Genomic DNA, 22,135 nt, shown 5'->3' on the forward strand with positions numbered 1-22,135 from the left:
AAAAATCAGCAATTTTACTTTAGCTTAAAATAAAATTGCTTTCTGCAGTTTTCATGTGAGAGGAAACTATTCAATATTTATCTCAGCCTTGCAGACAGTTTCCGATCCTGGAGTTGCAGGAATCTTCCCATCACACAATATTGGCCCTTATACTTCTCTCTACCTTTGTTCCGTTTATAGTTCCTGGAGTATTTTTTTCTCCACTGAAATTAAAACTTGAGGAAGCATGTCTGCTAGCAGCACAAGTGGGCAGAATTTTACCACAATTAAGAGGTAGAATTGGATTTGAGCAAGGAAATATTAAAATATTACCATTTTGGACTGCCTATGTCATGTGACAGACATAGTGAGATCTGTATCATATACTCTGTCAACCATTTTTTAAATTTTTATTTTATTGAAGTATAGGTAATTTACAATGTTGTGTTAGTTTCAAGTATACAGCAAAATGATTCAGTTTTATATATATAGGGTTGGCTAAAAAGTTCATTTGGGTTTTTCATAACATCTTAGGAAAAACCTGAATGAAGTTTTTGGCCAACCCAATATATACATATATATATATACGTGTGTGTGTATATGTATGTATATGTATATATATACACATGCACACACACACATATACAAAAATATATGTATATATTCTTTATCAGATTCTTTTCCATTATAGGTTATTACAAGATACTGAGTAAAGTTTCCTGTGCTGTACAGTATCTGTCATCCATTAGTTTCAGGTGAGATATCTGAGGGTGAGAAGTTCAGTGAATTGCTGAGGATCAGGGATTGATAGAACCAAGACTCAAGTGCGTGTGCTTTGAATACTCATTCCACCTCTTCATGCTTTCTCTCGACAAAGGGTAGTTTGTGAGTTGTGTAGGTATACCAAAAGGGAAGGAGCAGTGAAGAGGGCAGTTAACATTTCAAATTGTTGGCAGGCTGAACTCATGAGAAGAAATGCACTAGAAATAAATGAGCTCATTGGCAAGAGTAATGCCTGAGAAGGAGGGTAGTGAGAGACAAGGTAGCCTCGAGTAGAGGAGAGATGGGTCATAATTAAGCCTAATATGTAACACTAGGAACCAGCATTGTGGATGGCTTATATTCATGCTGATATTCATCAGCAGTCAGATGGATTGAGGCTGTCTCCCAAAGGTGTCAGGAAGAAAAAAAATATGAGAAGACTGAAGAAAGACTTGAGAGGGAGAAGGAAGAGAAGGGTTAGATATGTCAGAGAGGGAAAAATTTCCCCCTCTACCCCTCTTGAATTCTGGTGGCCAGACTAATGACAAAATTGATAACGACAGAGATTAACAGGAGAAAAAGAAACAAATTTTAGTTCATGTGCATGGTGGTCTAGAACCTAAGAAGTGGCCAGAGCAGGCAGCTTTTATACTTTTTAGACAAAGAAACAATAAATTTGTGAGGAACTGAAAGGACAAAGAAACAAGTTTTGGATGTTCAATCAGTGAAGAATCTAAACAGAGTTTGGGCTCCGGGTAGTAAATTCAAGAAGTAACAAGGTTTGTTTATACAGGCTTCTTGGCCTGAATTCCCTGTCTCTGGAGATGAGGGTGTTCTTCTACCTCTCGATGCCAGCAAAGCACCTTTCATAAGGGAGATTTATTTCCTGCTTTCACGGAGACAGAAAGGAGGGTTAGAGTGTCCCACTTGCATTGGCCATTTCTTAAGTAGCTTTAATACAAAATAATCCGTATGTCACTGAGGCACATTTTGGGGTGGCCTTCCAGAACCCCAGCAGATAGAATCCCTGGAAGGCAGAGAAATAAACTGAGGTCAGGGAATATTTGAAAAAAATAATGACCAAGAATATAAAGAATCCCCTGAAAACTGAAGACCTTATATGGAAAAGGTTAATAGACATCCAAACAGTAGGAATCAGGAAAGTTTTCTGTAATGGGTTGAATAATATCTCCGCTAAAAGGAACCTCAGAACTTAACCTTATTGGAAAATAAGATCTTTGCAGATATAATTAGTTAAGATGAAGTTATACTGGATTGGAGGGGGTCCTAAATCCAATGACTTGTGTCTTTGTAAGAAGAGGACACACAGAGAGGACAGCAATGACAACTTTAGTTTCTAGGAATATTATAGGGTAGATAATTGGAAAATTGTCCACTAAAAAAATTTTTGAAATGCTATATAAAATATACAAATATTCACTCAAAGGCATAGTTGAGCTTTGGAAGAAAGGTGCGGGGTGGGAGGCAAAAACCAAAGAGGGAGCTAAAATTCATAAGGGGAAGTAGTCCAGAGCCCATTGCTGCCTGGTGTAAGGGGATGTCTGTGGACCTTTGAAAATAAGATAAATGAAAAATATCACTGGAGTGAGCAGTGGCCAAAAAACAAAACCAGCATATCAATAACTATTTGAAATTATAACACTATATTTTAAAAGATCAGAAATTGGACAAGGGGAAGGTGGAGGATGAGATCTGAGAGATCCAAGGTGGTAAGTAGATGCTAAGGACAGAGATAGGGATCTACTTTTAGATATTGACAGGGAAATTGAGCGTTAGTATGGATTGTAATAAGATAATAACCACTACTGAAACAAAATAGAATGTTTTATTTTTGTACAGTAGGAAAAAACTTGATCTACCTGGAAGGTAGGAAGGAGAAAAAAGTGGAACAAAAAGATGAAATAGTATGGAGGTTAAACTAATCAAGACAGATTGTCCAATGGATGGAAAGCTAAATGCTATAATGTTTATAAAAAATATTTAAAAGGACACAGATTGAAGATAAGGGGATGGAAAAATTTACTGTTGTAAAATACAAAATGAAAAAGGAACAATAGATCAAGGGAATAAAATAAGCAGGGACTTATGCATGTGCCATAATATAGTAAGCAGTAATTTCTGGCATTTGACATTGATTAAGCAATTGCAGTTAGAAATGTAATGCAGTGTTTTCAGAAACTGATGAAACAATTAAGACAAAAAGTAAGCAGAGGAAGATTTGGATGACAGTGAATTTGCTCTACCACGTATGTAGAACTGCTTAGTCAACAAATGCAGCATATATTTTATTTTGTAGGGCATGTGGATTAGGCACATGCTTCAAATTTTAATGCACCAGGAAGGAAGCCTCAAATTCTAATAAATCAACACTGTCGAGGTTCTATTCTCTAACTATAGTGCTTTAAAATCACTCATTATTAATAGAAAGATAGCAAATGCATTCCATACGTTGGAAATGAAAAGACATACTATGAAATAACCCTCAGGTTAAATAGGAAATGATAACAAGAATAGCACAATTTTAAAGCTGAGTGATAATAAAAGCACAATAGTTCACAATTTGAGAGAGATAGCTAATGGAGTACTTTGATGGCAATATATAGCTTTTGTTACAGAAGAGAGAACTAGAAAGTCTGCAACTCCACAAGCTCAATGTTTGACTCAAGTAATTAGAAAAACTGCAACATGGTAAATCTTAAGAAATAAGGAAGGAAAAAAAAAGGGGGACACACATATAAACACAGAAAATAAGAAACAAAATACAGAAAATTAATAAAAACAAAGAACCAAAAAATGGTCCTTTGAAAAATTTCATAGGCTAGATATAATCTGTTAAAAAATATATAAATTTTTACCAATACAGATGAACACAAGTGAAAAGGATATATGGCTAAAAAATTAATGCAAGAAAACACTTAACAACCATTAAATAAATTGTAATGATAATCAAAACTACACATCCCTGAAATATAAAAAGAGGCCCAGAGAGTTTGACAAGCAAGCTCTATTTAATTCTCAAGGAACAGAAAATCCTGTTCGTAAAACTTCTTATAGAGCAAAGAAAGAAGCCAAGCCATTAAGTTTAATTTTGAAAACAAAAAACAGGTAAAAAATATTGGCCAACTTGACTCATGACATTGAAAAACACAAAGAATTCAAATTTAGCAAGTTATTAAAAAATAGTACATTGTGACTAAGTTGAATTAATCATAAAAGTGAAAGGATGTTTCACTGTTTAAAAAAATCTTTCACTGTAATTTACCACATTAATGGCAAAGAATGAGAGATTGGGTGATCAATGATAAAGAAAAAGCATTTAATAAAGTTGTTTTTTTTTTCCAGATGAAATCAACTCTTTTGAGCAAACTTGAAATAGGGAATTTTTTAGCTTTTTAAAGGCTTTCTCCTAAAAACCTATTGCAGATGTCATTTTTAATGGAGAAAACAAAACTTGAAACTCATTCCTGTTAAGATTGGGAGCAAGACAAGAATGCCCGTGTTGCTTCTACTTACCAACGTATTACCAGATACCTGACCAATGCAGTAAGACAAATACAAGTAGAATAAGTGAAATGAAATATATAATTATTATTTCTAAGTAAAATCATTTATATAGAAAACCAAAGAGAATCAGCTGAAACTATTAACAGCAATAAAAGAGTTCAGCTAGGTTGCCAGCTTATAAGAACAACATAAAAAAATCAATAGCTTTTGTCTGTATTGGGAGTAACCAATTACAAATTGTGATGATGATAGGATACCATTTACAATACTGACATAAACTAAAAGCTATCTAGGAATAAATCTAAGAAAGAATTCATAAAACATATAAGGGAAATTTAAAACCCTATTACAAGAGTTTTATTTTAGTATTATAGAGCATAAATGTAGCATTTATAAATGGATTGGTTGAATATTGTGAAGATGTCATATTTAGCCCATTAAAATTTAAATTCAGTGCAATTCTAATCAATGCCTGAGCAAGAGTCTTTTTGAAGGGGTGTAGTTGAATCTAAAATTTATTTGAGAGAATAAATAAAGAAGCACCTTCTCTTTACAAAGCATGAACATTATACAGCAGGAGTTGGCAAACTACAGTCCACAAACCAAATCCAGGCTGCTGCCTCTTCTTACAAATAAAGTTTTATTGGGACACAGCCACATCCATTCCTTTATTTATTGTCTGTGGTTGCTTTCATACTTCCATGATAGGGTTGAGTAGTTACAACAGACTGAATCTGACCCTTTAGAGGAGAAAAATTGTCCCCCCTTTTTCTCCAGCATCTAGCACAGAAACAGAATATAATAAAGTCCAGACTCACCCCTGTGTACATATGGGAACTCAGTGTTATCATTCCCAGCAATTGGTGCTAGGAAATTTGGCTCACAAAAGGAGAAAAATGAAACCATTTCTGTACTTCATACCATAAACAAAGCTCCAAGTAGATTAAAAACCTAACTGTTAAGAATGAAAATATTTATAAAGCTGATAGATGAAAATTTAAGAATACTTTTTTTTTTTCTTTTTTGACGGTACGCGGGCCTCTCACTGTTGTGGCCTCTCCCGTTGCGGAGCACAGGCTCCGGACGCACAGGCTCCGGACGCGCAGGCTCAGCGGCCATGGCTCACGGGCCCAGCCGCTCCGCATCATGTTGGATCTTCCCGGACCGGGGCACAAACCCGCGTCCCCTGCATTGGCAGGTGGACTCTCAACCACTGCGCCACCAGGGAAGCCCAAGAATACATTTTTGTAACCTTATGGTAGAGAAGTGTTTGTTTCACAATATTCACAGAGAAGAAACCATAAAAAAAATTGAATACGTCAAGATGAATGCTTTTTGTCCAATGGAGTGTACGATAGAAAAACTAACAGATGGTGAAAATACAACTGTCATGTTTAATAGACCAAGATCAATATTTAAATATATAAGGGACTCCAGAAAAATCCAAAAATAGGAGGGAAGAAACCAATACAAAAGAGGGCAAAGTACGAATTGGTGATTCATAGAAGGAGAAACATGCACATACACATGTCACATTGGAGACAAGCTAATTAAAAGTAAAAGATGCCTTTTGCCTATCAATAAACCTTGGAAATCAGATACTGCCAAGTGTTGGCAAAGATGTGGGAAAATAGAAATCTGCATATATTGCTTCAAGGATTGCAAAATGGTGCATATTTTTAAAAATTTAAGTATGTATCAATACCTAAGCTAAAACCCAATAAGAGGACTCTAGCTTAGACACCCAGGGAAATACATGTAAGTATGGTCATTAGTGTTATTTGTGGTGAAAGACTGGAGAAAGCTAGTTCTTCAGTACTAAAAGAATGGACAAGAAAAATGACAGTGGAATGCAGTGAGAGAATAAGCAGTGAGAAAGAGTAAATTGCATCTGTTTATAACAACATGAATGAGTCTGTAAAACAGTGTTGAGAGAAAAAGGCAGAATGAGTTTTAAAGCACGATACAACTTCTGTACAAATTTAAAAAGTACATACAAGAGCCCTATATATGTTTGATGTATAAAATATTTATAAAACTGCCGTGAAGCTTATAAATACATTAATTATATTTTAAAAAATGAAACCCTGTCGTGGGAGAGGAAGGAACGAGTTTGGGCATAGAGGAAGAAATGAAAATGATGATAAGAAGAAAAATGAAATCTAGAAGAGAGCCTTTCATGGACTCATAATAGTAGCTTATCAGCTAGAGCCTATGCTTAAGTCAACTCTGTACAATTATCCATTAGAGGAAACAAACTCCAGGGACATATAATCCTTCCAGCACTGTTAGATCCAGGTGCTCAAACAGTGTCGTCAGGTATGGGTCTCTGTGTATCTTGGCTTTCCTAGCCTCCATGTTGGCTCTAATATCAGATAGCCTCTTGTTGGTGTATCCTCTAGCTCTTCCAGGTTCATGTCCTACCAGTTTGGCATCTTAGAAGAAAGAAAGCCCTTTCCCCATAGTATCAGCAGTAATCCTTCCATGGATATCCTTCCTTTGATTGGCTCGTTTTTTTGTCCTGTGTCCACTCCTGAATCACTGATGTGACAAAAGACTACTGATGCCTGGGTCACTTTCCCATCCCTAGAACCAGGCAGTAGGAGTGGCCCAACGTATGGAATATGGTGGGGTATTACCCACAGAAAAATTAGGGTGGTATGGCCAAAACTACAGAAATTGGATGCTGGGCAGGCAAGAAAACCCCCCCAAAAAACCCCACACAGATAGCTTTAGGGCACTTGAATCAATGCTGTTTGTAGGATGATTGAAATGAATTGCATGTTTATTCTAGAAAAACTGGAGGGAATAAATAAAGGTTAAATTCAGATATCTAAAGCACTTTCACTTGCATGATACTTGTTTCATAGAACCCTCAAGGCATAAATCCATCACAAAAAGATGGACTTAGTATGGAGGGCAACCTGTAACTGCTGGAGCTGATAATCTTGGAAGGAATGGATAGTGAATGTCCTGTCACTGAGTATGTTCAAGCGTGGGCTAACAAGCTACCAGGCAAAGATTCTGCAGGAAAGGATTGGGAGAATAGTTGGGTTTGATCAGTGGTTCTGAATCATCCAGGCAGATTAAAGCATAGATTTCTGGGCCCTTCTCCCAGAGTTTCTGGTTTGATAGGTTTGGAGTAGGACTCAAGAATTTGCCTTTCTGATTTCCCCAGGTGATGTTGATGCTACTGCTCCAGGGAACACACCTTGAAAACCACTGGGTTAGATGATTTTCAACGTCCTTACTGACCTTTCTTTTTTGTGAGATGGTTGTAATTGTTCTAGAAACCAGTATTTGTGTCACTGAGGCAAAACTTCCATACTATTCCTTTGTACCTGAAATGTGTTAAGTTCCGGCTATTTGAGTGCTTCTAAAGTAGATGAATTAACCCTATATAGCATATAACCCTAGATAGCATAACCCTGTATCTTTTGAGTCATTGAGAATATTAGCATCATTAAACAATTGCACATTTATTGGTATGCTTTATAAAATGGTTCTCCATTTTCTGATGTCATCCTTTTTGTAGTCTTATTTCTATTTTCCCATGAGGGGTTCAGTTTTCATCAGTTTTGTAGTAGGATGGTTCCTGAATTAGAAAAATGAAGTGATTTCCCAAGGAAGGTGCGTTTTAGTCATTCAGAAAGTAACTTTGTCATGTATAGGCACTGACTGATGGAAAATCATTCCTTGGTACCCTAAATGCCAAGTGTCAAATCTTGCTTTCCCCTGTCTTCTCCCCACTACCCCAACCCATGGCTTTCTCCAGAAAAGAGGATATGCAACATTTCACATACCTTGCTGCATAATACGTCTGCATCAACCAGGAATTGTTTTCATCTGGAACTCTATTTTGTCCCTTCTTTTTCCTCAATTTTTTTCACTTTAAGTTTTGAAATTTTACTGTAGTTCTCTGGGAGTACCCCACATGCTTTTGTAATTATACACAAGGTCAAACAGTGTTTATACTTTTTCTAAATTGCTTTTGTATAAACAAAGATAAAACCATTTGAGAAAAGGGAGTCCCCACAGGTACCTATTTAAGAATGAGAAGGTTTATAGTCAATGCTTAACCATAAAAATTTTCAGCTTAGTGAAGATGATGAAACAGATGGTTAAAAATAGTACCTGACAGATTGGACCTAGTGGATTTGGGTTAAGGTGGCTCCCCGAAGTGCAGAGGGGTTTAAGAAGACACATACAAGTTTTTGCTTGAAAACTGTAAATCCAACCAGCATAGAGAGAGTGGAATATTTTAGGAGGACTTACCCAGAATACATCTTAGTGGACATTAAATGGGGAACAGCTTTAATGATGTCTTCTTTACAACTAAGAATCTGTAGTAATGGACTTTGTTTTTTTTAAAGTGGTATATGAGCTGAGTTTCTCAACTGAATTTTATAAATGTCCATTTTCTATATCATCTTCTCTTCCAGAATTCAAACCGTGAGGAAATGTCATTCAGATTCGGCCAACATCTCATCAAGCCCTCTGTGGTGTTTCTCAAAACAGAACTGTCCTTCGCCCTGGTGAACAGGAAACCTGTGGTACCTGGACGTATCCTTTTTTTTAAAGAGAAAAATTAGAAAGCCTCTGATTGTAACAGACCAAGTAAATACAGGATTGACCTCGAGGATCTGTCCGAAAAGCTAAGCAAGGATCGTCTCCGCTCCCGCTTTGGAGGAACCAGGTAAGATGTTATTCACATTTATTCTGAATCCAGTTGGTGGCACCAGTAATATGCTTGATCACTGTTGCAGAACTTCTGAAAAGAGTTGCTTAGCAACCGTGGCTTTGGAGGTGATTTTTTGCTTGACCTTTTCACTATCGTAGCTGTGTAAATAAATAGGTGCTTCTAAAATGGACCCAATGAATATCCTGAGCACTTTGTTTTCAGTTATCAATTGGGAATTTTAATAGTAAGATAGAGATTGGGTGGCCCTCTTGTGATGTGGAAGTAAGGTTATGTGAAGATTATATGAAGATTTGAGACTGACTTGGTTTGTTTACCTCTTGGAGATCATTCAAGCTATGAATTTTAATTAAATTCAAACACATAAGTATACTTACAAAATATTTTTTTCACGTTAGGGTCTGAGATGGCATTTTGTCTTGGAAAACATCCCAGCTTCTAGATTGTTGCCCAGTGTCACTGGTGGTAGTGTATTTTATTTCCATTGACCATCAGTTTCAGTAGAAGCTTCATTCTTTGCAGTGGGAGAAGCAGGATTTGGTGAAATGCTCTGGAGAGTTATTTTTATGTTACTGAAATTATCCCTCGTGACTGTATGCATATGACATTTGTATTGACTCCTCAGAATTTTTTTTTCTCTTTCCCCCCTAATTTAATTTACTATGCAGAGGGCAACACAGTATAAAATTTCATATTCGAAGATAATGATCATGTCCACATTGAGGCATGATTCTACTTTGAAATAGATTTCTCAGTTATTCTGAATCTACAAATGTGTCAAAATTTTTTCCAGTGTAAGTTATATTTTTTCCGATGGGATTTTTCAAAATGCTTGAAAACTTTATGAATAATCTACTTTCTTGGCCACGTAACTATTGTACACTGAAAAAAATACAGCTAACAAAACATGCACCAAAAGGTAACTGTGATTTCTGTGGTAGACTCTCAAATTCCTTGAATGGAAATTTTAACCTAAATTTTGTAAATCTACAAAACTAATGATGATAGCAATAAACTAGTAAATAATATATACATTTTTCTTGATAATACTTAACTCTTAAGTTTATAAAAATATTTAAAATTATAAGTATACAAGATTAGAAAATTACATTCTTCTGTTTATTGAAGTAAAAAAACTAGAATGATTTAGAAAGGATAAAAAACAACAATTTTTAAGTTGTATACCAATTTTATATTGAGTTTTTCCAAAAGACTTTGAAGTTCTTGAAATAACAGAATGATTTTATTTTCTCATTTGATATTGTTGCAAGTTTGTGGTTGCCGTTTTCCTTTGAGGAATATTTTTTTAAGCAAAATGTCTGAGAATTCCAGTGTTGAAAGAATATTGTTTAAATGCCATCTCTCGTTGGGTGCCATTTTTAATTGACTTTTGTCGGAGAACTGAGGGAACTTGGGATGAAAATGTGAATTGAGATGAACAAATCTTAATGCCTTGGACTGAAAGAACATGAAGTTGCAGAGTTGCACTTTTAAAAAAATGGTTAATAATGGAATGAACGTTGCTTTGTGATTTTTTAACTTGTTTCTTGATAGTACGAAACTTGATTTTTCACGGTCTTTTTAACCAACTCTGAAAGTGTGATGCATAGACGGGTCATATATGTGTTTGAACTCAAGTAAAGTTGAGGTGTCTACTTCAAGGAAAATGTTCATAGTGAACAGTTAGTGAATAACGACTAGTTTTGTTTCAGACGGCACTGGGATTGTCATTTTGGAAATGAGTCCTGGTCAGTCACCATCTCTTGAGTAAATGTCAAGGACAAGGGGAACATTGTATTAAATGTTTGGAAGTGTGTTTGGAAGGTAGCAAGAAGGACCCGGCCCTTTCTGGGGATGAGAGCAGTGAGAACTGGAACTTTTTTGTAATCAGTATAGCCTGTAAAGCTGTTTTACATCTACAGTGTTTAAAGTGGTTTCAGGGCATGACCCAGCAATCCCACTCCTGGGCATATACCCAGAGAAAACCATAATTCAAATAGACACATGCACCCGAATATTCATTGCAGCACTATTTACAATAGCCAAGTCATGGAAGCAACCTAAATGCCCATCGACAGATGAATGGATAAAGATGTGGTACCTATATACAATGGAATATTAGCCATAAAAAGGAATGAAACTGGGTCATTTGTAGAGATGTGGATGGACCTAGAGACTGTCATACAGAGTGAAGTAAGTCAGAAAGAGAAAAACAAATATCATATATTAATGCGTATATGTGGAATCTAGAAAAACAGTACAGATGAACCGGTTTACAAGGCAGAAATAGAGACACAGATGTAGAGAACAAACGTATGGACACCAAGGTGGGAAAGCAGGGGGCGGGGTGGTGGGATGAACTGGGAGATTGGGATTGACATATATGACATATATACACTAATATGTATAAAATAGATAACTAATAAGAACCTGCTGTATAAAAAATAAAAAAAGTGGTTTCAGGGCCAGTGGATAATGGATTCAGGCAATCCTTTTTATATGATGATTCTGAAACTTTATATTTTACTTTACCTTGGTATTCTGTTAGGTGACACCTGTGAGAAGAATCTTAATAAGTTACTCATTTGCTTGCAGAAAGCGATATTCTTTTGTCCCGAGATTTGGGAATTGAAGCTGTGGATGGCTCTGCCCACTAATGTTTCATAAAATAAATGGGGAGATGGCTGCAGTGGGCTTTAATCCCCGAGTGCTCTACCCTACCTGCCCTAGGTAAGCCCCTTGCTGTGGGTCTTCTAGGTCATCTAGCTTCTTGTACCATCTCTACCCCTGGACTTCCCCAGCCCCGCCTACACCTCACTCTAAACCACAGCTCCGATGCTACCACTCTCCTGTTCTTTTGCAAACAAACCACTGATGAATATAATCAATCTCCTTTTATTTGAGGATAAAGTCCAAATTCCTTAGCATCCTTTTAAAAGATTTTCATTATCTTGACTCAACCTCCCCACTTTCCAACTATTTCCTTAAACAAGTGTTGTATTTCCCTTTACTTGTTTTTTTCCCCATCCTTTACCCTGCCTCTCTCTTCACCTTGAGATCCCTCCCATCCTTTTCATTTCAGCTAAAGTGCATGGATACCTGTTCTGCCCTCTTAGGAAAAAAATATTCCATCCTTTGTGTGACACTTGGTTCCTTATTGTCATGTTGATTCATTCAACAGTTTATTACTGAGCTACTCTGTTCCAGGCATCATGCCAAACACTGATCCCAGTCTGCATCAGACCAGAAATGTGTTCATTCCTGTCTGTCTCTGCACTGAATCATTAGTTCCTGAGAAGGGGTGGGGGCAAAACCTACTCTTTGCACGTTCTCGTTTTCTTAGTACCCAAAAGTATTATGTTGACTGAATTTAAAGTGAATCTGTAAACATGAGGAGCATGTGGATAGTTTCAGTTAAGACTGAAATCCTAGTTTTTCAGTCTTCCCATGCACAAAGCCCTGTCTTGTCACCATTTTATTCCAGATTTTTTAGTATCTTATTCAAGCTGTATTTTCCCAACTTTCCCTACATGCTCTGTCAGTTACAGTCCTGTTTACTTTTCTGTTATGAGTGTGCTGAGTTAAGTCTAAATGCAGTGAATGGGAAAAGATTCTTTTCCTTTTTTTTCTTTTTTTGCGTGTTAATTGGCCAATGGACAAGTCTGTATTTTAAGGGCAGTATATTGCTATCTTATGTGAACCGGAAAATTGTATTTTGTATTTTTGATGATCTCTTTTTAACAAGAGTATTCAGGTGGCCTTTGGGGAGTGTGCCATTCAAGAGAGACTTGTAAATGTCATCTTTGAACTTGTGTTCTCTCTACAATTTTGCTCCCCCCTCTTCTACCCTTTTTTTCTTTTGACTTTGCTCACTGACTTTTTTATACCTTTCTGAGGAGTAAAAAAACTGTAAGATCAGGGACTACAGATATGTTTTTGAAGCAAGACTATTTGCTTCATTCTCAAAAGAGCCGCAACCCCTCCTTGTCCCCACCTAAAGCAAACACTCCTGCTCATTGCAAACAGTGTTTAAAGCCTATTGAATAGGCTTTGGCTTCTGTGGTACAACACCGTGGAAGCATATGTCAGAATGTCTTTAATCCATTAATTTCTTGTTACTGGAAAATGCTTTACAGCGAGTCTTGGTGAGAGAACAGAAGCATTTTGGAGATTGCATCTTCAGAATTCGGCGGCGAACGTTTTATTCATGTACTTTGGTGCAGCCCAGCTATTGTTTGTGGCTTGAAAAAATTTGAGCCAATATAGTTAATACTTCACTCCCCTCCCCTTGCATCGGGCTGTGTCTACCTCTCTTCTTGAGTTCAGCATGAAAAATGAATTTGAACATTAGTGGAATCCATTTGGGGACTGGAGCTTTTATTATAAATAAAATTATTCATTTGTTATGTCCTGTTGTTTTCAGCAGACAGTGTATTGATCTTCGGATTGCTCTTCAGAATGGCATATGGAGCTCTAATGTAAGGGGAACACGGCCACGTTTGCAGATGGGTCGAATGTGTTGTGTAATGACAGAGACAAACCTTGCTTGCTGGCCATACTATATTATACAAATCATTTGTCAACTGTTTATTGAATCAGTTGTTAAAAAGAGCAGATTTTTCCAAGCGGGAGCATCGCACACAGAATGTTATCTGGGCCAAGCCACGTTAGGATAATGCATTGAGGACAGCCTTACAAAGTGTATTTGTGAAGAATTAGACTATATAACTTAAAGGACATTTCTGCTGACATATTAGAAACAAAAGTTTGGTACAAGGGAAATTGTGTTCTAAGGTCCAACTTCAATAGATAAAAAAGAAAAATCTGGCAAATGCCTTTTAACACAAAATTTTACCTTGGTTTCCCAAGCAGTGTTAAATTTTCTGTTTTCAGACCATTGCTGTATTGAATACTCTTGAAATAAAGGAACAGATAATAAAAATAGCTTCATTACATAACAGTGCTTCTTATGGAATAGATGCTATAGATAAAAGTGCCCTTTTAGTCCTTCCGTAAAAATCAGAAATATTTGTCATTTCCTGAGTAGATTGTAATCTTGTGAATTTCTTTAATTGTTCAGGAAACTGCAGTTATTAGCGATCTGATGATCTTTCATTTCTCAAAAGAGCTTCTTTTTAAACCTCCCTGTATAAATAAAGTGACTGCAAGCACTATTTTAATCTTTATTACTAAAGATAGATATTTTGCTCTTAAAATGTCCCTAAGCATATGCCTTTTTTTTTTTTTTTTTTTTTTTTTACCCTGTGTAAGCCTATTGTATATTAGCTAGCTTAAAATACCTTGGAGAGATATTCAAAGCCGATCGTGCGTCCTTTGTCCTGAGCTCTAATGGGGAAAGTTGGTTTTCTTGTGGTCATATTTTTCTTGATTTTATTTGGCAGATTTTTGTGTTCAAAATATCTGCATGTAGCAGTGATTATTCAGAGTGTTCTTATGCTGTTTCTATGGGAAAGAGTTCCATATAAATGTGCACCTACCTTTGGGTTATTAGAGTATATTGCTTCCAGCTAGAACCAGTTTTTGATGGCATTGGTCAGGAGGAACACAGGAAGCTCTTGGATGCTTTCATCATTCACTAAATTGACTGACATCTTTTTTCAGTGTCCAGAACCTGCCACAGAGGATCCTGCCAACCCCCATTGCAAGGCAAACCTTGTGTGACTGTCATCTATCTCGACCTGTCATCTGAGGAATTACTGCACAGAGAGCAAATCTGTTTTATCTCAAATGCCATCTCTTCAGTTGGTAGTGAGCTCACAGTGTTGAGTAGGATTCTGAGGCTGCATGCAGGGTCAGTGGGCAGTAACTGTCATGGGTAGCAGAGGAGAAAGAGGGGCCCTCCTTGCCAAGGCTCTTCCTCTCCCAAGTTTCTTTTTCATTCTTGGAGCTGAGACTGGCGTCTTTATAATAATAGACAGACTGATAGATTGTTGGCCCCTGACACGAAGGGATTAATAGATGCTTTAATAGATGTGTGTGTGCGAGGAACATTTGAAATTGGATGGAGAAAAATGTATGGATTTTATACCTTTTGCCCTGGCCCCTTCAAATAAAGGTGACTCACCCATGAAACAGTGTGCCTGAGGCATGTACATATTGGTCTCTAGACCTCAGCCAGGCCCCTTCCTGTTGTCCACCATCTCTCCCTGGCTCCTTGTAGCCTATCGGTTGGTGAGGATACTGGCTAGTGGTGGTCTTGTGGTTCACTTGGCTCCTGTGCTTAATTACTTAGTTGTGACTGTTTTCCTTTGACCTTGACTGCTTCTCCATTATAGGATTTACCTCCTAGCTTCAGGCCCTGCTGTGAGTGGGGTGAGATGAGCTGGCCTGACCGTGGTTATGCATTTGAGGAGGAAAGTCCAGCTGGCTTTTTAATGAGAGCTTTTAGGAGGTTTCCTGTATTCTCTTAGAATCACACAAAGCCTACAGAATCACTTTTACAACCAGAAAAAGATATCTTTACCATCTGCCAATCTCTTACAGAATATAATTCTGCTAGTGTGTGTGCGAGTTAGGCGGGGGGTGAAGGACCACATTTGGGATGCTCTCCCTCCAGCTCTAGCAAATGGTAGGGTGATAATTATATGTATTAAAATAACACTTTGAATAGTTCTCATATTAATTGCAAAAATGAGTATCCTGTAACATGGAAAGCCATTCCCCATTTCTATTTATTTCTACGTGAAACTTTCCTCAGGTAATTTTAAACTGTCATGGTTAACAATATCTGAACTCTTTTCATTATATTCTGGGCATATTTTTGACCTGCTTTCCATGCAAGCCATCAGATTGTGAGGAATAGGAAAAGGCTGGTTGTGGTGTTGCCAGCCTTGCACTTGTAACGGAACATAATTAGAAGTAATGAATGGAATAACACATCATTATTCATAAGAAATGTCATGTAATTAACTCAAATAATGCAAAGTATATCCTAATTTCCATTTGGAATGAATATAGATTTGTTAGAACATCAGTAGGCAGTTCATGTTTATCCTATATTTTCATGCACATATCAAAACTGTTAAAATCTATTGAATGAATATACATGGGTTTTCTACAATACAATAAGTCAAGATGCCTTTCTTTTGTTAATAGAGCCTTATGTGTATTCCTTATATATTACATATATATAATTTATGTTCAGTTCTTACAATTAGCATAATTTATATTTATTGCAAATTAATGATCTAATTTATGTACTTAGCTCCCATTTCCTTTCTCAAACTAACTGACTGAAAAAATACCTATAAATTTGCAAATAGCTCTTGGGCACAAATTGGCCTTATCCTAAGAACCCTCTACAATACTAGATACCTGAACTAGTTTCGCAATCTAAATTATTTCCCGGAGATTTCTGTTCTAGGCTTTAAATATGCCTCAAGAGTCTTGGTTTGGCTTAGATCGACGCACAGTTGGGAGTTAGGATTGGCTGGATATGTCTTAGGTAGAGGAGTTATTTTTATATGCAACAATTAGTATGACACGTGGCGCTGACCAATGTGAGTGTAGTTCCTGGAAGTTCTCCGCTCTGCCAGAAATCATCCTCTTAATTTCTCCATTGTGGGGAGATCTGGAGAGTCCCAGGGGAGGAGACAGAGAGGTGTGAGTGGCCCTCAGGAGGCAGTAAGGACAGAACTACTGCAATATTTTAAAAACAGGAATGGCCAGCCCTGGTTTTAGAGACGGACACTGATAGGAGGAAGCTGCAGCTACGTCCTAGGGCTCAAGCCTGGTATTTGTTCTTCCACACCATAGAGTCTGGCAGAATAGGAGAGTCACCAGGGAAGTAAAAACAGCAAAATTCTTTGTTTTAAACGGCCGGCTTCCTCGCAGTGAAATGGTAACTGCCTAACACCAGTTAAGGGGAAAGCTTTAACTGTAGCAAGAGGAGACTGTGGCAGTGTTTTCTCGGTCTGTTTCCCGTGTGTGAGTGTATTGGGGGTGAAGAGTGTGTATATATACACATTCAACTTGCTTATATCTTTTACTGAAAATAATATCATAGAAATAAATTAAGTAAATTAAAATATTTTATGGTGGGCAATCATTGTTGGGGTCACTATTTTGTCCTGTCCTCTCTGTGGGCACTTGGAATGGGAAAGCTGAGTGTCAGGCCAATGCTGGCCCTACTTCATGGGAGTCAAGACTTCACCCAAAACTCTTGATCCTCATTCTGTGGCTCTTTCTGCCGCTTCTGGTTACTGTCCCATGTGCAGCAAACCTTTTTGTATCTTTGGCTGGGAGTTATTTTCCCTGGAGTCTTAAACGTCCCCATTATTCCTATTTTCCAGTGCTATATTGCTGTCAATCTATACTCTGTCATTTATAATTTTCACTGATAATTTGGTGGCTTTGTTGTTTGGCCGTAACCATCATTTTCATTTAGGACTGGGACTAACCTTGATGACCTCTGAAAATCTATGAGGCTTAAGCCTGACTCCGCTGTGCTGTGAGTGTGGCACCAGACACTTACGTTGGCGAGCAGCCTAATTTGCTCCCAGGTAAAATGAGTCCAGGAGGAGTGAAATTCATCTGGCTCTCTAATTTTTCTCTTTTCTAATAGGTTTTGAAATGACAGTAGTTATCAAGAAATCTTTTCATCTTCAAGATTTATTTCCAGTTCAAGATTTGTTGGAACTAAGAATTATCTGTTGAGTGCTAATGCTTTAACAGTAAACCACGATCCCTTTCCATTCACCAAAGATGATTGCTTTAAAATTTGTTAAATAAGATGTGTCAAGATAAAATAAATCAACAGAAATCACATTAAAATCTTTAGTTTCTAATGTAGATATCTAGAGCACTAGTTAGTATTTTCTATTCTGTTTAGGGGCCAAATGACTCCTAGAAGCTTTTTAATCATGGAGCTATATCTGCAATAATGTAATTGAGATTCAGGGTTGGAAGAGACATTGAGTGGGACTTTTCATATTGTCCTTGAATATGAGCAACTAGGGCCTAAACAGAAAGGTTGACATCCTTTCTGGTGAGATACGCGTATGTGAGAGAGAGCCACACTCCCATTACTAAGTGGCAGCACCAGAACCAGACCCACCATGTTGAATCACATCCCCCACGTTCCCAAACTCTAAGGGGAGAACTGGTCAGGGGAAGTATAGTGGATAGAGGAATGCCAAGAGTGTATTCTCTTCCCTCTTTCTGGCACCCCCTACTGGCCCGGAAAGTCATGTGCAGGAGGTAGCTCAAAGCCCTGGGCGGGATGATTCCATGAAAAGGTGCTGGCATCCTGTTCCCTGGCTTGATGTTGACTGAGCTGCAGAACCCGCAGGCCGTGTAGGCACTGCTCTCAGGTGGCGGTGCTGTGCAGCGCTTCCCATTTGCCCTACGGAGTGTGAGATTGCACAGGAATACAAAGCGGTGCTTGCCTCTCATCTGCCTACTTCTGGGTAGTGGGTAAGTGGATAGGGAGAGGCTTTTTGCAGGGCAAGAAGAGACTGAGCAGTAATGTTCCTGAAAAGAAGATGGGAGCAACTTTTCTACCCCATCCCAATTTTCCACAGCCCTTGGAGGAAACGCACAGGTACCTGCCCTGGTTCTTGTTTAAAAAAAACAAAAAACGTGAATATCAGTGGGTAGGTGCCACGAGGCTGGTCAGGTAGATATTGTTCCAACTGAGGCATGGCCTATCCAGAAAGGGGATTGGATCATAAACCATTGGCAGAGTTACAAAGGGAGACATGACCATCCTTTTGTGAATGGGTTTTCAGAAGCAGATAGAGTGAAGGTGAAACTTGAATACCTCCAAGTCTATCAATTCCGAACCATGCAGAGACCACCATATTTGCAGAAGTTCTCAGCAGATGGAACTGGAAATGGACCAGGGGAAACTGCCTTTCACCTGCTGACAGGCAAGTGTGCCTCTAATACCGGAGTAGCTCAGTCTCAGGAGCAAGGGAAGAAGTTGGTAGAGAGCTCTAAACACTCAAGGTTGCATCTCAAATCTGTGTTAGACAGGACTTGAAATTTTAATCTGAGGTTGGATTGTTAAACTAGAGATGCTTTTAATTATGAAAAGTGACTTGCAAAGTTATAGATTCTGCCCAAGATGTTGTTAAAGGGCCTGGGAAGGGACTTAACTTAGTATGACTGGAAGAGCGATAGCAAAGAACACAACTGGGGCATGTCTTTGCCCCCACTGAGCTGAGTTTCTTCAATTACTCTTTATACAAGCCGAGTGATGACATAAATCCTCAAGAAAAATGTGGTTTGTCACTCAATGCCATGTTAGATAGCAGTATGTGATTTGTTGATTGCTTTCATTCTTAGCAATGGAACCTTGAATATAGTAGATGGTTTATATGTTTTTGGGGGATTAATTTTGTTTCAAAACAGGGTGGTTAGGTAAAGGAACATTCATTTTTTAATGGATATTTTCTGAAGGCCTATTACATGCCAGGTTCTTCTCATCTTTTCCAATTCTAATCTAAATTTGGCACAGTCTTGAGCTGAAGAAGGACCAATTTAAGGGTTGAATGCTGTTGGACTTTTTTGCAATACAGTGGCCAGAATGATCGATCCTATTAAACATGTTGAATCCATGTCACTTCTCTGCTTATATCCCTTAATGGCTTCGTAGTTTCTTCAAACTCAAGCCAAAGTTATCATAATTATCTATAAGGGTCCTACATGAACTGCATACGTCCCCGCCCCACCACCACAAGTTGTCACTGATGATTGCATCTACTGTAATCACTGCAGTAGGAGGTTGAATGGTGATTTCCTAAAAGATATGTCCATGTCCTAGTACCTGGAACCTGTGAATGTTACGTTACATGGAGAAGGGTCTTTGCAGATGTAATTAAGTTGAGGATTTTGAGATGAGAAGCTCACTCAGGATTAGCTGGGTGGACTCTAAATCCCATGGCGAGTGTCCGTATAAGAGTGAGGAGGAGGGCTTCCTTGGTGGCGCAGTGGTTGAGAGTCCGCCTGCTGATGCAGGGGACGCGGGTTCGTGCCCTGGTCCGGGAGGATCCCACATGCCGCGGAGCGGCTGGGCCCGTGAACCATGGCTGCTGAGCCTGCGCGTCCAGAGCCTGTGCTCTGGAGAGGCCACAACAGTGAGAGGCCCGCGTACCAAAAAAAAAAAAAAAAAAAAAGAAGGAGGAGGCAATGTGACCGGGGGTCAGAGACGAGAGTGATGTGGCCACAAGTCAAGGGGTGCTGACAGCTACCAGAAGCTGGAAGAGGCAAAGACCAGATTCTTTCTCTCCAAGAGCCTCCAAAAGGAGTCTAGCCCTTCTGACACTTAGATTTCAGACTTCTGACTTCTAAAACTCAGAGAGAATCAATTTCTGTTGTTTTAAGCCCCCAGTTTGTGGTAATTTGTTACGGCAGCCACAGGACACTCCCTCCGTGCCTACCACAGCCATGTCCTTGTTGTTCTTTGAACGTTCTAAGCACACTCCTCCTTCATGGCCCTTGAACCAGCTCTTCTGTGTCCTTGGAATGCTAGTCCCCTGATGCACGTATGCCATGCCTTCTGATCTCCTTCAGACCTCTATTCTAATTGTATGCAAACATCATCTCAGGATGGTCTTCCCCTTTATTTAAGATTTCAGTACCCCATTCCATTTCTTTTTCTTTGTGGCATTAATAGTCTCACTTATTGTGTAACTCATTTTTTGTGTCTCAGACTGACTGGAATGTGAGTTCTATGAGGGCAGGAATTGCTGTCTGGTTTGCTCACGACTGCATTCCCACGTGCCTCGCACATGACAGGCAATCAGTAAATATTTGTTCAGTGAGTAACTGTGGTTGACTACCTGGACGTTTTAGCTTTAAAACTTAAAAAAAAGACAAGGGTTCTTAGCAACCAGAGTGATTTCATAAATTCTTACACCTGGCAATCATTGCAGTTCTTAAGAGTGTCAGGCTGGGGCTTCCCTGGTGGCGCAGTGGTTGAGAGTCCGCCTGCCGGTGCAGGGGACGCGGGTTCGTGCCCCGGTCCGGGAGGATCCCACATGCTGCAGAGCGGCTGGGCCCATGAGCCATGGCCGCTGAGCCTGCGCGTCCGGAGCCTGTGCTCCGCAACGGGAGAGGCCACAACAGTGAAAGTCCCGCGTACCACAAAAAAAAAGAAAAAAAGAGTGTCAGGCTGGATTTTTACACACATGCACATACTCACAATTGGATGCATAGTTAATATTTATTGTTCCAAAGTGGACGGCTCTGAAAGAGAGAACTAACAGTTGGTTTCAGCATGAAAACCTTCTCTCTGCCCACCCCAGCATAGTTTTTGTAGAGTTCCATGTAGATTCCAGCCAGGGCAGTGAAATCAGCCTTTCTTGGCTCAGCCCTCTGCCTGAGGTGATATTTAATATATGCCTAAATGTTAGAAATTAACACAGGGTTTGGTATGTCATCAGCTGATGAACTTTGATTTCCCAAGATTTTATTTGCCAACATCTTGCCTTCCTCAGGGAGAATAGAGCAGATGTGTATGCAGTTTCTTCGGTCCTTCAATCAATTTTTATGGCCCCATCTTCTTGGCTTCTTACGCATACAGGTTCTCTTATGTGTATACTCATTTATAAATCTCTCTTTCTGATGAATTCCTTTGATAAAACCTTCTTTAGGCTTATAGTTATTTATACAATAACCAAGGCATAACCAAGGTGGTTTGTTTACTCGTTTGTTTCCTGGAATGTTTAGAAAATGACTTAAGTTGACTAATAAAGTATAGTAAGATTAAGTGCTTTAAAAATAAAAGCAAACAACAGTAAGTACGATGGAGCTAAAGTGAAGGTAGTGCATGAAATAGATACCAGATATCCATATAGTTGTTAGAGATGCGTCACAGAATTGGCCCTGAACTTTCTAGCACCAACCTAAAGAAGGAAAGAGACATGCTCTCCTTGAGGTAAAAATAGGCTGATTGTTCAGGAAATGCAGAAACATGACCAACAGCAGGGATCAGTTAGCGTTTCTGTGGCTCTTTCCTCATGGAGATGATGCCAGAACTTGTAACTGAGAGCATCCTCAAAACATCCTTACAATACACACAGAGGCTCTCCCTCAGAAAGATGTCCTGAGTCTGCTGCTCGCCATCTGCACCACTCCTGCCAAATCGTGCCTGGACCAGGCACAATCATTTCTCTGCTTCCTTGTTTACACCACCTCCCAACCACT

General features: G+C 38.7%; 1 protein-coding gene across 11 annotated transcripts in view; it reads left to right on the plus strand.

The window, feature by feature from the left end:
- Nucleotides 1-22,135, plus strand: part of FHIT (fragile histidine triad diadenosine triphosphatase) — a 1,449,512-nt gene that overhangs the window by 662,791 nt on the left and 764,586 nt on the right. For all 11 annotated transcript variants that reach the window (XM_082848980.1, XM_082848977.1, XM_082848987.1 and 8 more), the window contains one exon: nt 8,709-8,829. In XM_082848980.1, the coding sequence (XP_082705106.1) occupies nt 8,709-8,829 (121 nt within the window). The remainder of the gene's footprint in view (nt 1-8,708; nt 8,830-22,135) is intronic.

The sequence above is a fragment of the Leucopleurus acutus genome (genome assembly GCF_964270905.1).
Source record: "Leucopleurus acutus genome assembly, chromosome: 10".
NCBI lineage: Eukaryota > Metazoa > Chordata > Mammalia > Artiodactyla > Delphinidae > Leucopleurus > Leucopleurus acutus.